Consider the following 15,341-nt stretch of genomic DNA (forward strand, 5'->3'; position numbering starts at 1 on the left):
TGAAGAAGGAAAGATTTAATTTAGAAGAAACAAAAAACTTCTGAACAGTTAAAGCTATTCAAAAATTTAATTGACTGCCTCTAGTAATACGGGTTTCCTCTTTCTTGGAGGCCTTTAGAGAAAGTGTGGTTGGCTACTTGTAGAAGGGCTCCTTATTCTGGGAGTTCTGGGACACACCTATGAACTTCCTTCCAGCTCTGAGACACTGGGCTTGATTTGGAGAAGTTCAACATCGGCAACTTTAAGGTCAATAAACCTAAAAGAGAAAAATAAACCGACCAAGCTCCAGGTGAAGAATAATTAGATTTGCCTGAATGCCAAAAAATTGAGTTTTAGTGCTCACAGAAAATCACGAGGTGAACTTAACAAAGTAATGCTGTGTCATTCTAAAGAAAGTACTTGTTGGAAGAAGATGGTAGAAAGAATGATATCTCCTAAGCATCGGACAAATTTATTTACAAAAGCCCATCTCTGGGCCTCACAAATTAAGAGGGACTTGGAGAAGTTTCAGAGAAACATAAAGATGACATGAGGATTAGAAAATAGGATCTAAAAGGAAAAAATTAGGGGCACTGAAATTATTCAGCTTAGGAATCAAAGACTGTAGGCTATTTATTTGTATTCAGGAATATGAAGTTTTATTGTACTGAGAAGCTGCTGACGAGTTCATCATGATTTCCATCTGGAACCCAACTGCGGCCTAAAAGATGTAGCTTACATGTACCATCATACTCTAAAGATCTGTGATTTCATCAGAGAAGATAGTCCCTCCACTGAAACAGACCACAACCCATCTATGCCTTAGTAGGTTATCTTTACAAGTTCATTCAAAGAGTATTTATTAAGCCTTTACTATGTGATAGACACTGGAATTAAAATTCAAAAAATAAAAACAATTCCTGCCATAGAGAAAAATAAATGACCATATACAAATACAAGGAGCAGTTAGGCAGTGCAGTGGATAGAGCACTGGACTTAGAATAACTCTTCCAGAGTTCAAATCTGGCCTCAGATACTTCCTAGCTATGTGACTCTGGGCAAATCATTTAACTCTATTTGCCTCAATTTCCTCATCTGTACAATAAACCAGTGGGGGAAATGGCAAATCACTTCAGTATAAGTACCCTTGCCAAGAAAACCCCCAAATGAGGTGATAAAGAGTTGGACATGACTGAAATGACTGAATGGCAGCAGCACATATATTCAAAATGATTTCGGGGGAAGAGAGAGAATGTTGGCAATTGGGAGAAGCAGGCCAATCTTCCCATGAGAGATGGCACTTGAGTTAAGCTTCAAAGGAAGGTAGGGATTCTATGAGTAGGTAATAAAAAGGTATAATTCAGGCATAAAGGAACAACCTGTACAAAGACAAGGAGATGGGTGATAGAATGTTTTGTACAGGGAATAGGGAGTAGGCTGGTTTGGCTGGAATTGAAAGTACATGTAGAGGAGTTATATGCCATCAACCTACAAAGGCAGACTGGCACCCAATTATGAAGGGCTTTAAATGCCAAGAAGAGTTTATATTTTGTCCCATACATATTGCCTCTTGAAGGTAGAGTGACTTAGTCAGGCCTGTGCTTTAGGGATATCAATGTGGTGGTTATGTAGAACGTGGATTAGAGAGAGGAAAGATTTAAGAAAGGGACACTGATGATGAGAGTCTGAACTAGGAGGCTGGTCACATGATTAGATAGAGGGGATGGATGTAAGGGATGTTGTAGAAATAGAACTGACTACATTTGTCATCTGATCAGATATGGGAGCAGGGAATTTTCAGTCATGTCCAACTCTTTGTGACCCCATTCAGGGTTTTCTTGGCCAAGATACTGGAGTGGTTTGCCATTTCCTTTTCCAGTTCATTTTACAGATGAGGAACTTGAGGCAGAAAGGGTTAAAATGGCTTGCCCATGTCCACACAGCTAATAAGTGTCTGACAAGGGCCTGGACAATGAAATTCTCTCTCCTGAAGCAAGTTGGAACTTTCTCTGAAATTTATAGTATTTGAACTCATGAGGATGAGTCTTCCTCATTCCAAGTCCAGTACCAATCCATTGTGCCACCTAGATGCCCAAAGCAAGAGTAAGGAAGAGTGAAGAATCAATGATGACTTTGAGATTGTGGACCTAGATGACTGGAAGGATGATAGTGCCTTTAACAGAAAAAGGAAATTCAGGAGAAAGATAATTTTTCTGTAATCAAAAAAAAAATCAACTGGTAATACATTCCACTTCAGAAAGTGCCTTTTCAATTTGGCAGGATCTGCCAAAGTAGGTGCTTAGCTGGCAATTGTTTTTAAGAGCTCAGAGCTATCTACATGCCAGGAAGAGGTAGCCTTCCCTGATATGAAGACTGAGGGAGAGCTCAGGCTATGAAGAACTGTTTTCTGACCATGAAATCTTTTCCATTCTAACCTGGGAGAACATAGCCGGTTATGTGAAATCTCCTTCCCCATAAGGCCGTTCAAAATAGGAGAAATTCACCTTTGTCCAGAATTATTGCCCAAGTGTGGCTTTGGCTGAAAGGGAGGCTTTTGGACAGAGGGACTTCTCCAGATCCCACTTTATGACAAGTTAGAATTAATCCCTCCTCCCCACCACCACCAGCACCCAAGCCCTGGCTTAACACCATCAGTAGATTCAAAAGCAGCTGTTGCCTGGTGACCTCCTTTAATAACCCAACCCTTTTCCAGCTATCTCAACCTTTCTTTTATTTGGGTGACCATGGGATCTAAAAATGGTTCACTTTTCTCATTTTCCTTGGTCCTTCCCAGTGAGATGTGCCCGAGATTGCCAAGGCTACTTTGCTGAACTCCTCTACAAGTCCATGAAAGGAGCTGGGACTGATGAAGAGACTTTAATTCGAATCATTGTGACCAGGGCTGAGGTGAGTGAGAGAATGGAGACTTTCCTTCTGAGGAGGCAATCTCTGGCTTTTAGCATCAGTATCCTGAAGATATTTTTATCAAGCAACAGTTTTATGTTTTTATTTATTTGCTTGTCTGTTTCTGTGCAAAAGGCAGTGTGTTCAGTTCTACAGAATAAGTCAATTAGAAATGCCTGCCTGAGAATGCTGAACTTGACATCCCAAAGTCCAGAGGTCAAATCCTGCTACAGACCCTGCTAGCTATGTGACCCTGGGCAAGTCACTTAATCTGTGCCTGCCTAAGTTTCTTCATCTGTAAAACAGATAGCACCTATCTCTCAGGATTGTTGTGAGGATGAAAAGTGAATTAATATTTTTAAAGTGCTCTGCAAACTTTAAAGAGCTATACAAAAGCTGGTTAATATTATTATCATCATCTATCATCATTATCACACATATCGCCCAGGGTCATCATTTCCATGCCTGACTTTATATTTGGTACAAAAATAAGCTATATGTCTGTGATTTTAAAGGTATAGAAGTGCTTGGATAAGGAAATTCTCTCTACCAAGGCAAGTTGGCACTTTCTCTGAAATTTATAGTATTGGGGAGTTTCCAAAAGCACAGAGGTAAAGTGATTTGCCCAGTGTCACACAGCTAATACATGCAAGAGGGAGGATTTGAACTCCTGGCTCTGAGACCAGCTCTCTCTTTACTATTCTTCTTCTCCTCCTCCTCCTCCTTCTTCTTCTTTCTCTTTCTCTCTCTGTTTCTCTCCTTTACATAATAAAAAACCAAGAATTCTAACCACTGCTTCTATTTTTGTGGCACACAGTTAAAAAGAGCTTAAGTCAAGTACAATACAGGTATCTGTTGCTTTTGTGGGTGGTGACAAAAGTGCAGGTATCCTTGTTCTCATTACAAGGAAGGTCAAATAGAACCCCAGAAGGGGTGTCACACCATAGTGGCAGCTCTATCTCACTTGTCTCCCAGCCTTAGTCTCTGCTTCTCAGACTCTACAGTCTCTACTGTGGTAATCTACATAAATACTGGTGGGCAGAAGAAAGTAGACAAGCAAAGGACAGTCAGCCTTAGGAGCTTAGGGCCAGGAGTTAAGCTTCATAGCGCACATTCTAGGACAATGTTTCTGAAATGGTGCTTTTTAGCTCTGCAAAGCAGTGGAAGTGGGTGGAAGGCAAAGAAAACAGTTGTTATGATAAACAAGCCCATGGCTGCCAGCCCATCTCTCACTAAACCATGGGAACTATTCCAATTGGAATGGGTATCTTAGGGAGGAGTAAGTTCCCATCTTGCAGGGTTTTCAAACAAAGGCTAGATGGTCATTTGTTGGGGACAGGTATGGGTTGGACCAGGTGGCTACTGAGATGCCTTCCAACTCTAAAATTCTGTCATTCTGTGATGATGTGTTGTCTTTCTGATTCATATACAGTCTATGTGTTCTGCCAATATAGAGAACCACTGGAGGTTGGTAAATATCATTCAAGTGACTGAAAAATGACTTATTAATTTAAAATAATGAGCCTAACAATATGTATAAGGACTTGAATGTCATTCTGCCTTGGCAGAGGGCATATAAAACAACAGTCGATTTATATTAGTTTGTTTTTGTCACAGATATTTTTGTATTAGTGCCTATTATGCATATGCCAATTGCCAAAGGATTTATAATTTCCCCCTGTCTTCAGGAATTCCAGATGTGAGGCTTCCTTCCATAAATGCAGCTGTGACTTTGAACATTAAATTCTAAAGTTAAAGTTCTGAAGAGGCACACAGGTTAAGTGACATATGCAGAGTCACATGGCAGTAAGTGTATAAGGCTCCATCTGAACTTAGATCTTCCAGAGTCCAAGCCTTGTCCTCTATCCACTACCCCAAGGTATCTCTACAATCCATTATGCATAATTGGGTAAAATAGGAAAGTGTGAAAAAGAGTAGACAGCAAAATTTCAATAACCAAGACTGTAATAATGAAACAAATATCTTTGAACTTCCCCCAAACACCAGATCACAAATGCAGAAGTAATACAATGATGACAAGGAAGCACTAATTTGTGCTTACTTCTGTATGACATAGTACTCAATTCTTAAATTGTTCCAGGAAAATTACAAACAAGTGAATTTTAAAACAAAATTTAATTTTTTTAAAAGTAAAAATGAAATCAGTCCTCTATAAGTAAAAGGGAAAATAAACATTGGAATGGCACATTTTACAAGGCAGGATATTGCCTCAAGTGCTGGCTATTATTATTAGAAGCAAAATAAGCTAGATCTGAGAACACCCCGTTCTCTTCTTAATTACTTTTATGCTATTTGGTATCTTTAGTAGTAGTTAGTGGAGGATAGAAAAGTCTGGTGCGCTTTGGTCCATGGGTTCCGGAAGAGTCAGACATGACTGAACAACTGAACAGGTACAAAAACAAAATGCAAAGAGAATCGTTTTAAAAGATTTGATGGCAAGGCTTCTGCCAGAGTTTTGTTCCAAACAAAGTTTCCCTGCAAAGTCTGAAGAGCCCTGCTGGAGGACACACTGCTGAATCACTTTAGGATAGCTTTTCCTGGCCTTTCCCATCCTGAAACTGGGAAGGAATAACCTTGCTAGGACAGGTGGATTAGTTGCCTGCTGTTTGGGAAAGCTTTTTAAGGTCTGCAGACAAAGATTTGTATTAAGGACAGGATTTCATTCTTATCTGCAATGGGAGAACTCTTGTAGGGGGTGCAAAAGGGGATAAAAAAGGAACACAGGACCCACATAAATTGTCTCTCAAAAAGCTGTCAAAAAAAGGGAGTAATTTTGATTCACAGTCTTTTGACAAATAATATAAAACATCTGGTACCAGATTTAAATAGAAATTAGCAAGTAGAAAGCTATTTCTTTTTTACTTCTATTCTTGGAATGATTCTTCCCTCTCCTCCTCCTCCTTTATCATTTCCCCTTCTCTTTCCCTCTCTCTTTCCCTTTTTTCTTTTCTCCTGTTATCCCTTTTCTCCTCTTTTTCACTCTTTTTCTTTCCCTCCCTTTCCTTCTCTTCTTTCTACTTGCATCTCTCCCTTTTCTCCTGTCAGGGACTAGACTTCCCAGAGACAAATAGCCATTCATTTAACTCCTTTCCTAAGTAACACAGACATTCAGTGGGGTGCAACCTGTAAATAACAATGGAAGGTTGCATCTTATTCCAGTGGGATTGGAGTAGCAGAGGGCACTGAAAGAACAATATTGACTATACTGCCTAGTACCTGCGTATCATTGGGACAACATTCTACCTCTCTGGGCTTCAAATAAAATATAAAATAAAATTAAAAGGATCTTTAAGATTCCTTCCCGTTGTGATCAGATAGAAAGAGAAGCCCAGGAACACTGTCAATCATCAAACTGGAGCAATGAGGCATGGTCAGAGCAATCCCATGAGAATCACAGAAGGGAAAACCAGAGGAAATACCATTGATTAGTGGTTCTCAAAGTGTGGTCCAAGGACTTCTCTGGATCCCCAAAATCATTTCAGGAAGTCTGTGAGGTCAAAACTATTTTCACAATAGCACTGACTTTTTCGTTTTTAATTCAGTAAACATGAACAGATACAACCTATACAACTAAAATCTCTTTGCAGAGTCCTCAATAGTTTTTAAGAATGATAAGAAATCCTGAGACCAAAAAGTTTTTAAAACACTACTATAGACCACCAGATCAGCTAGAGGTATTGGATGATGAGCACAAAGTTTCCAGAGGCAAGATTTGAGTATGGATGGGGGATCTCAACTCTCCATGATTTCATTCTGCCAAAGCACAACAGATAATCAGTTCTTGACCTGTCTTTCTGATGATTTTTTTTTTAATTTAGAAAGAGTAACATTAACTTCTATCATTCTGAGCCCAATTCTGACCACTAGGGAAGAAATTAATTGGTAAAGTCAAGATCAAGGGAAACTGAGGAGTCTGTATAGATAAGAAGGAAAATTCTGGATCAGAATCAGACTGGTGTCCTAACCTTTAAGATAACTTATTTTGAAGAGTTTATAAAAGTGATGAATAGGATCCCATGGATTGAGACCCTAGAAAGAAAATGGATTCAGGAAGAAAGGTTTCTCAAGAATAAAATTCTGGTGACAGTACTAATTAATTCTGATGAGAAAGAAAGAGTGTAGGTAAGATAGCTAAAGAATCCCGTGTCATTGACCAAGTTTAGTTTTTAAATAACTTCTATAAATAAAAGCATTTGGTAGTCGATTTGGGGCCGTCTTCCAAGTCAGGAAGACCTGAATTCACCTCTCATTTCATCCTGGTTCTGTGACTCTGGTCAAGTCTCTTAGCCTGTCAGACTTCCAAGCAATTCCCTAAGTGGCCAAATAGGTGCCAACCTTCATTGGTACAAGAGATAAAAGAACAAGCAAATGAAGATGAGTACAGAAGTGTGGCAAAGTCCTGAGAGACCTCAGGGAGGATAAGGTCCAGCTGAGGCTCACAATCAATTCTAACAATCATTAACAGAACTTCTTTAGGTTCTTTTGGGACCAAAAGGAAAAAATAAGCAACAGCCAGCAACTCCAATGGAAAAGAGTAACAGAAAAGTAATATTCAACTATTTTGCTTCAATGTTCACTACTAAGAATGAGCTCTCAGGCTGGGAAGCAATCGTTAACGGGGAAATGAGTTTATCTTAAGAAGCTGGTTTGATGGCAATTTCATGCCTCTGGCCCTGGGAACCAAAGCACATTCTCTCTCTCTCTCTCTCTCTCTCTCTCTCTCTCTCTCTCTCTCTCTCTCTCTCTCTCTCTCTCTCCTCTGTCTCTGTCTCTCTCTATCTCTATCTCTGTTTCTGTCTCTCTCTGTGTCTGTCTCATTCTCTGTGTCTCTATGTCTCTTTCTGTCTGTCTCTGTGTGTGTGTGTGTCTCTCTGTCTCTGTCTGTCTATCTCTGTCTCTTTGTTTCTCTGTCTGTATCTCTTTCTGTCTTTCTCTCTGTCTGTCTCTCTCTCTGAATGTCTGTCTTTCTCTCTGTCTCTGTGTCTCTCAAAACCTGGGTAGGAAGTGAAGAAGACAGTAACTCGAACCCCTGGTTTCTGAGTCTCAAGGCAAGAGATCATGTTTAAGGTGAAAGAGCGCCTGACTAAAGGCTGTGTCTGGGGCCAGAGGGGAGCTGATTCCTTCCAACCCTGCCAAGGGCCAGCCAATCCCTTCACCTGTCTTCTCTCCTAACAGGTCGATCTCCAGGCAGTGAAAGAAAAGTTCCAAGAGAAATACCAAAAATCTCTTGCAGACACCATTCGGTCTGACACATCTGGGGACTTCAGGAAGCTTCTGTTGGCTCTCCTACACTGAACCTAGCCTGAAGCGGCAAGGACAGAAGGAAGAATTACCCTTTTCATGGGCACTTTTCCAAATCCTGATGAAAAATACAAGACAGGCAGGAGAAGCCATTGAGCACATGAGTTTATTTTCCAAGCCCTATTTGCCACAGCCAGCTCAACAGGCTTAGTTGAGGGTATCATTCTCAGTGGGTTTGTGTAATTAACCCATGCTGAAATGTACCAGCATAAATGGTCTCTGCTTTTCCTTCTCTCTCTCTCTCTTTCTCTCTCTCTCTTAATCTCTCTCTCTTTCCTCCTTACCAGAATGTTTACAGAGTACAAGCAGAGTGCAAAACCAGAAGCTAATGAGAAGCTTTGTGTTTATAATAAAAATGTATATACATTCACAAAGGCGTTTGTGTGTTAGAGGGGTGGGATTCTGGCTGGATCGAATGGTTAATGTCTACATCAGGATTTAACAATAAGCAGATTCATTCATTTCTTTTCTGTTTGTACTCTACTTTTTTTGGTGGAAGGGTCCTGGACCTGTAATTTTATTGACACAAGAAACTGTAAAATCTCTCTCAACTGATGCAAATCAGCAACTCCCTTCTAACTTAACTATCTTAAGAGAATCACCTAGGACATTGTGGGATGATTTGCCTATGGTCATGTAACTAGAGTATGTCAGAAGCAAGACTTGAACTCATGTCCATTCAATCCAAGGCAAGCCCTCTATCTGTTTTACTCCACTAGTCCTCATATATACTTATACAGACTAATTTAATCAGTTACATACATAGTCTGGGCAACATGCCCAGCTCCTACAGACATGGGATCTGCCATTTCAGCCAAGCTATCTTCTCTGTGATACAAAAGGTATGGACTAAATGACCCCTATGGTCCTACAGTATATATGCGTGTATATTGTATGTGCATACGTATGTATATATATATATATATTTGTATACATATATACACATGTGTGTGGATCCAATGTGTATATACATAAACAGTGTGCATATACATTTATATACATACTTGTGTGTATATAAATATATGGTATGTGTGTGTGTATGTATATATATGCATGTATTGGGTCAGACCTGTAATTTAATGGATATAAGCAGCTTCCAATGAGGAATTCCCTCTGCCAATACAGATTGCATTTTCATTGAACTTGGAGAGTCTCCTGGGAAAATGAGTGATTCTGTAACTTGCTTAGCCACAGCTTGTATGAGTCAGAGGCTCTGCTTTAACCCAAGTGTTCCTGACATGGAACCCAATTTTCTACTGATCGTGTCTCGCTGATTCTTATCTATATGGGGATAGATACTGAATCTATGGTTTCATCAATTCAGGGAATTTCCTGATGAGTAAATTCCCTCTGGTGATGCAGATTACCACATTCTCAGCAACTGTGAGTCTGTAAGAGTTACCTAGATCACTGAGAAGCTAAGTGACTTGCCCAGGTCACAGAGCAAGTTTCTTTTAGTCACAACACTCAAACCTAGGTCTTCCTGGCTCCCAGAGAAGCTTCTCTAACTACTATAATCATAGCTAGTATTTATATAGCATTTTAAGGTTTATAAAGCACTTAATATATATGTTATCTCATTTGATCCTCACTCACAACATCTCTATGAGGTAAAACTGTTATTACCCCTATTTCACAGATGAGGAAACTGAGGTTAAGAGAAATGCTGAGGTCCGTACAGCTTGTATGTATCTGAGGTACAATTTGAACTCAGGTCTTTCTGCTTCCAAGTCCAGTGAGGGCTCTATGCACTGTGTCACCTAGCTGCAGTAACTCTCTTCATCTATGCAAATACATACATACATATATTGTCATTTAAACGTAATAACTCATAAAAACAACTCATATTGATACAGTGGTGGAAGTGTGAACATTCTCATTTTACAAATGAGGCTCAGAGAAGTGACTTGCCCACAATCACACAGCCAGTAAATGCAAGAGCCAGATTTTCCTGGCTCCAAGCCCAATGAATTCCTTCTACCATGACATAACTGCCCCCAATCTCCAATTGCTCCAAAATTCCCTCTCAAAGACTGCTAATGTTAGTTTGCTTGTCAAGTATTCTGTTTTCCAGTCACAGATATTTACAAACAACTCTTGACTCATCTTGGAGATAAGATGTAAGACTCAAAATTCAAACATGCTTGTGAAATGCAAACGCAAGATCATCTAACAATGGTCAATAGTAGCCTGGAACACCTGTTAATGTACCCTCCTAATTGGTCTCTCTAATTACTCTTCTTTCTCTGATTAATCTTTCCCACAGCTGCCAAAATGTTCTCCACTTAATGGCTGGCTTAGAGTGATTATCAATAATAACAGTTTCCCTTTCCCACCCAGTTTGATTTTGTTTTTTTTTTCTTTTGCTCATTAAAAGGGCTATTCCCTGACTACTTCTTAAAGAGGCCTATTCACTCAATGGGCGTTACCTCCCTCTGAGTAAACTCCTGAAAAAGCCAAGGTCCCCCATTGCATCCTGGGCCATCTTCAGTCATACTGATGAATATCTGGTCACTGGATCCAGATGGCTCAGGAGGAGAAAGTGAGGCTGGTGACCTTGCACAGCCCTCCCTCACTCAAAACAAAGTCAAGTGCAAGTCATGTCATCATTTCTCTGATGGCATGGTCTTCTTAGAAAATGAAGAATGAACACAACTCATCTCAGAGACATTTAGACTGGAACTAGAAGGTCTATCCTCTTAAGTATGAATTCTATGCTCAACTCTCAGTGTCAAGAACTCCCCAGTGGCTTGCTCTCCAGACCTTTCAAAACTTACAAGGTCATAGTCTCCAATGAACAAACACAGGGGTAAAGAACATAGGCCCATTTTCACAGGGCCACATGTTGGCCTTGGATGAGAGAGGCCATTATGACCTCTCTTCTTACATTACTGTCTCTCCCTGGTTGCTATCATCCAACAAGAAGTTAAATGAAGAGAAGGGGTCAGAGACAGACAGACAGATAGAGACAGAGAGACTAATGCTTTTCTTGGTTTGTGCCTTTTGAAAGCATCTCCAACAACCTTAGAGACTCTTTCTCACTGCAAGATCACTAGACCCTACCCAGTTACAAGATGTTGCCATGTGCTCCAAAGTCCAAAACATTTCCATTATGCATTGTCAAAGCTCTCCCAGAAGCAAGCTTCCTGTCTCTTCCATGTGGGGAATTACATCAGTGGCATTTTGTTTATATTCATAAGGGCTGGGCTCAATGACCATTCCCTCAATTATATAAATACATTTGAAAACATATTCAAAATAAATACTAAATAAAGACAAGGCACAACACAGAGAGAGAGACAAAGACAGAGAGAGAGAGAGATAAAGTGTGACAATCATCATGTGATTATTTTCTTGGGTAATTTGCAGAATGTTTCATTTATTATTTATATAAATTGTTATTGATACCTCTCATCTTAACATTACCCATAATTCCCATAGTAACCTTCCCCTTATTCAGAGAGTCATCTCTTATAATATATGTAACAGGATACTGGTTAATCAAGGACCACTCCTAGGAGCATGGGCATTTGGTGGGCCTATTTCCAGGACTCATTGCCAGTTCATTCCTCGCCCTCCTCCATGGAAGAAAGAAAGAAGGAAGGAAGGAAGAAAGGAAGGAAGGAAGAAAGGAAGGAAGGAAGAAAGGAAGGAAGGAAGGAAGGAAGGAAGGAAGGAAGGAAGGAAGGAAGGAAGGAAGGAAGGAAGGAAGGAAGGAAGGAAGGAAGGAAAGAAGGAAGGAAGGAAAGAGAAAGAGAAAGAAAGAAAGGAGAGAAAGAAAGAGAGAAAGAGAGAGAGAAAGAGAGAACAAAAGAGAGAAAGAGAGAGAGAAAGAAAGAGAGGGAGGAAGGAAGGAAGGGAGGAAGGAAGGGAGGAAGGAAGGGAGGAAGGAAGGAAGGAAGGAAGGAAGGAAGGAAGGAAGGAAGGAAGGAAGGAAGGAAGGAAGGAAAAGGAAAGCAAAGCAAAGCATTCAAGATTAACCAATCAACTATTAAAAAAAGTCTGACATTTTGTGCAGTATGCCATGCCTATGGACCCCCACTTTAATAAGGGGTAGGTATCTTCCCATATCTCTCTTTGGTGCCAAGCTTGGTCACATTATTTTATAATCATAGTTTGTATATCTATCCGCAGAAGATTTTTTGAAACTGTTTTGGAAAATGCAGGTTATAAAAAGAGACAACAAAGAAAAAAGAAAATATATCATATACCCTATAAACAAGTGTTACTAATAGAAGACTGTTCCTGATCAAGTAAGAAGAATGATGGAGGCAAAAGTAAGGAAACAAACTGGGGGGACAAAGGCTAGTTGTCTTCAGACAAGCATCCCTCTGGAGTTGAATGTCAAAGCCCCCAGGAACATGTCAGCCCCAGGAGAAATTCAGCTTTCCATGGCCCAAAGAGAATTTTATAAATACAGTTGTCTAGCCCAGGAGTACAGAGCTTGAGTTAAAGATCTCATAGTCTCTTTAAAGGAGAGTCTAATATAAAACACTCCTTCATACAGCAGAACAAACTATGTCCCAAACCAGTTTATAGCCAATAAAAATTTCTCGAGTGAACCCCCAGCCAACCTCCTGCTTTGAACCAGATAAGGCACATTAACAAGGGCGCCTGAAAACCAGAAATGGTATTCATCCCCCAGAGCCAATAAGGAAGATGTTTCCAGATCTGCGTGACTCCCAGGTTCTTGATGAGATCTCCAACTGGAGCCCTCCTGTCGCTGACTCTCCTTGGAGGATCAGAGCCGGGCAGGCCAGAAGAACATGCTAGCAGTCATCAGGTCAAAGGGATAGAAAGAGGCCAGACTGGAAAGATGTCAACATCTCAAAAACAAGACTCTTCAATAGCAAACAGTGAAAAGAAAGTTCAAAGGAGGGGCAGTGGAAGGAAGAACTAGCCAATCCAAACACGACAAAGCTGACTGCACCCAAGTACCATTGACTCCGTTTCTGTGCCAGTCCCAGAGACAAGAGCAGGGGATTGGCCTCTCCCTGACTGTTCACCTGGAAGATTCGCACTGGTTCTCAGGTACCTGCCAGTCTACACGTGGGTGGTATTGTGGCATCATTTGTCTTTTGAGGATGATTCTCCTGGTTGGTGATAGTCATCTGCGCCAACAGGTGTGGCTGAACCAGTTCTATCATTCCTTTTGTTCTTAGGGTAAATGGCTTGCAACAGCCTCAAAGGGCATCCAGCAAATCCTTAGATCACCTGGGAAGGGAGAAAAAGAGAAAGTCTGATAAAGCTTAATGTGTGATTGAGCAAATGGAGGCAATGAGCGTATTGTGGGTTATCTATCTCATCAATGGAATATTGCAAACTCCAAAAATAAGGCCCTGAGTGAAGTGTTTTTCCTGCTCTGCCTACATCAAGGATCGAGACTGAAAGGAGAGGCTTACTTCAATTTTTTTCCAGTGTAGGAATAAAACAAGAATTGTTTGTTTATATACAGGTGCAGTCCCAGAAGGGTGCCTGAATCAAGATGCTGGCAGAGTGACAACAAGGTCATTGTGTCGTGTCTTCCCTCACAACCTGGCTCCAAAAGTTTATTGTACACTTGATGTACTCAGCCAAGCTGGACGTTATAGAGATTGTCCTTCTGGTTCCTCCTTATCTCTGCTCTTTAGAAGGGGGAAGAGAAGGGAATGGGACAGGTGGTGCAGTTAATAAAGCAGGAGGCCTGGAGTCAAGAGGAGCTGAGTTCAAAACTGGCCTTAGACACTTAGTAGCTGTGTGACCCTGGGCAAGCCACTTAACCCCATTGGATTTAGTTTTCTCATGTATAAAATGAGCTGGAGAAGGAGATGGCAAAACCACTCCAGTATCTTTGCCAAGAAAATTCCAAATAGAGTCATGGAGAGTAAGGTACAACAGAAATGACTCAACAATAACATAGCACCTGCTATGTGCCAGACACTATGTTAATAAGCACTTTTCCCCCAAAAATATCTCCCTTGATCCTCACAACAAGCCTGGGAGGTAGATGCTGTTGTTATCCCTGTTTTACAGTTGAGGAAACTGAGGCAAACTGAATACCCAAGGTCACATGACTAGTAAGGGTCTGAGACTGAATTTGAACTCAAGTCTTCCTGACTCCAGGCCAGGGTTCTATCCACTAAGCCACTAGCTGCCTCTTAGAAGCCCTCCCTTCCTTCAAAGCTCAGCTCAAGCTTCACCTCCTACAAGAGCTTTTTATTATCCCTCCTCTGCAAATGCCTCCCCACCAAATCATTTTGTATTTACTTTGCATGCATTCTGTATGTATACATATGCATATAAATGTATTTATTATGTGTACACATGATACATGCCTATATACATTTACATATATACATACATATTGTGTGCTTTATGTGCAAGCATGTGTGTGTGTGTGTACATTAAATCACTGGTCCAGTTCTTCTTCCTGTAGGTATGTATGCATGCTATTTTACCTAAGTAAAAATGAGCTCCCTGGGGGCCAGATTCCTTTCATTTTTGTCTTTGTATTTCCAGTACCTAGCACACAATGGGAGCTTAATAATTGTTGGTTGATTATCAGTATTTAGCTCTCGAGGTGACCCTTGGGGATCATTCAGAAGGGCAGTGTGGCCCACTCCTACAGGAGAGGAGTGTAGGAACTTGAGATCTTAGATTTAAAGTTGGAAAGGCCCTCATGGGTCATAGTCCAACCTCCTCAGTATAGCTTGCTAGAAAGAGTATTGGACTCAACTCAGCACTAGGAGACCTGGGTGCAAGTCTAATAACAATCATCCTCATCCTCATCCTCCTCATCATCATCATCCTCATCTTCACACGGTTCCTTAAGGATTACAAAGCACTTTAGGAATATTTCTCATTTTGTCCTTGCTACAACCCTGAGAGGTAGGTGCCACTATTATCCCCATTTTCAGGTAAGGAAACTGAAACAGAGGTTTAAGTGACTTGCCCAGGGTCACACAGCTAGTAAATGCCTGAGTCTGGATTTGAACTCTGGTCTTCCTGACTCCAGGTCCAGTGCTCTAACCACTTGGTCACCTACTTGCCTCTAACACAGATAAGAAATGGGAACAAATCACTTAAATAATCGCTCGCGGGGCCTCATTTTCCTAACCTGAAAAAGGAGAATAGATGGCAATATTTATAATAACTAC

The 15,341-nt window shown here is 40.7% G+C and overlaps 1 protein-coding gene and 2 long non-coding RNA genes across 4 annotated transcripts in view; 2 read left to right on the forward strand and 1 right to left on the reverse strand.

Moving 5' to 3' along the window:
- ANXA13 (annexin A13) overlaps nt 1-8,579 on the forward strand; it is an 83,302-nt gene extending 74,723 nt beyond the window's left edge. For both annotated transcript variants that reach the window (XM_072603149.1, XM_072603150.1), the window contains 2 exons: nt 2,774-2,886; nt 8,080-8,579. In XM_072603149.1, coding sequence (XP_072459250.1) covers nt 2,774-2,886; nt 8,080-8,199 — 233 coding nt within the window. In that variant the 3' untranslated portion in view covers nt 8,200-8,579. The remainder of the gene's footprint in view (nt 1-2,773; nt 2,887-8,079) is intronic.
- Nucleotides 8,580-13,148: 4,569 nt separating this feature from the next.
- Nucleotides 13,149-14,682, forward strand: LOC140500535 (uncharacterized). The gene is made up of 2 exons (XR_011965779.1): nt 13,149-13,236; nt 13,661-14,682. It is a non-coding gene; the product is annotated as an uncharacterized lncRNA (long non-coding RNA).
- LOC140500533 (uncharacterized) overlaps nt 13,230-15,341 on the reverse strand; it is a 113,949-nt gene continuing 111,837 nt past the window's right edge. The window contains exon 3 of the long non-coding RNA XR_011965777.1: nt 13,230-13,419. This is a non-coding gene — a long non-coding RNA (uncharacterized lncRNA). The remainder of the gene's footprint in view (nt 13,420-15,341) is intronic.

The sequence above is a fragment of the Notamacropus eugenii genome, chromosome 4 (assembly GCF_028372415.1).
Source record: "Notamacropus eugenii isolate mMacEug1 chromosome 4, mMacEug1.pri_v2, whole genome shotgun sequence".
In the NCBI taxonomy this organism is placed as follows: domain Eukaryota; kingdom Metazoa; phylum Chordata; class Mammalia; order Diprotodontia; family Macropodidae; genus Notamacropus; species Notamacropus eugenii.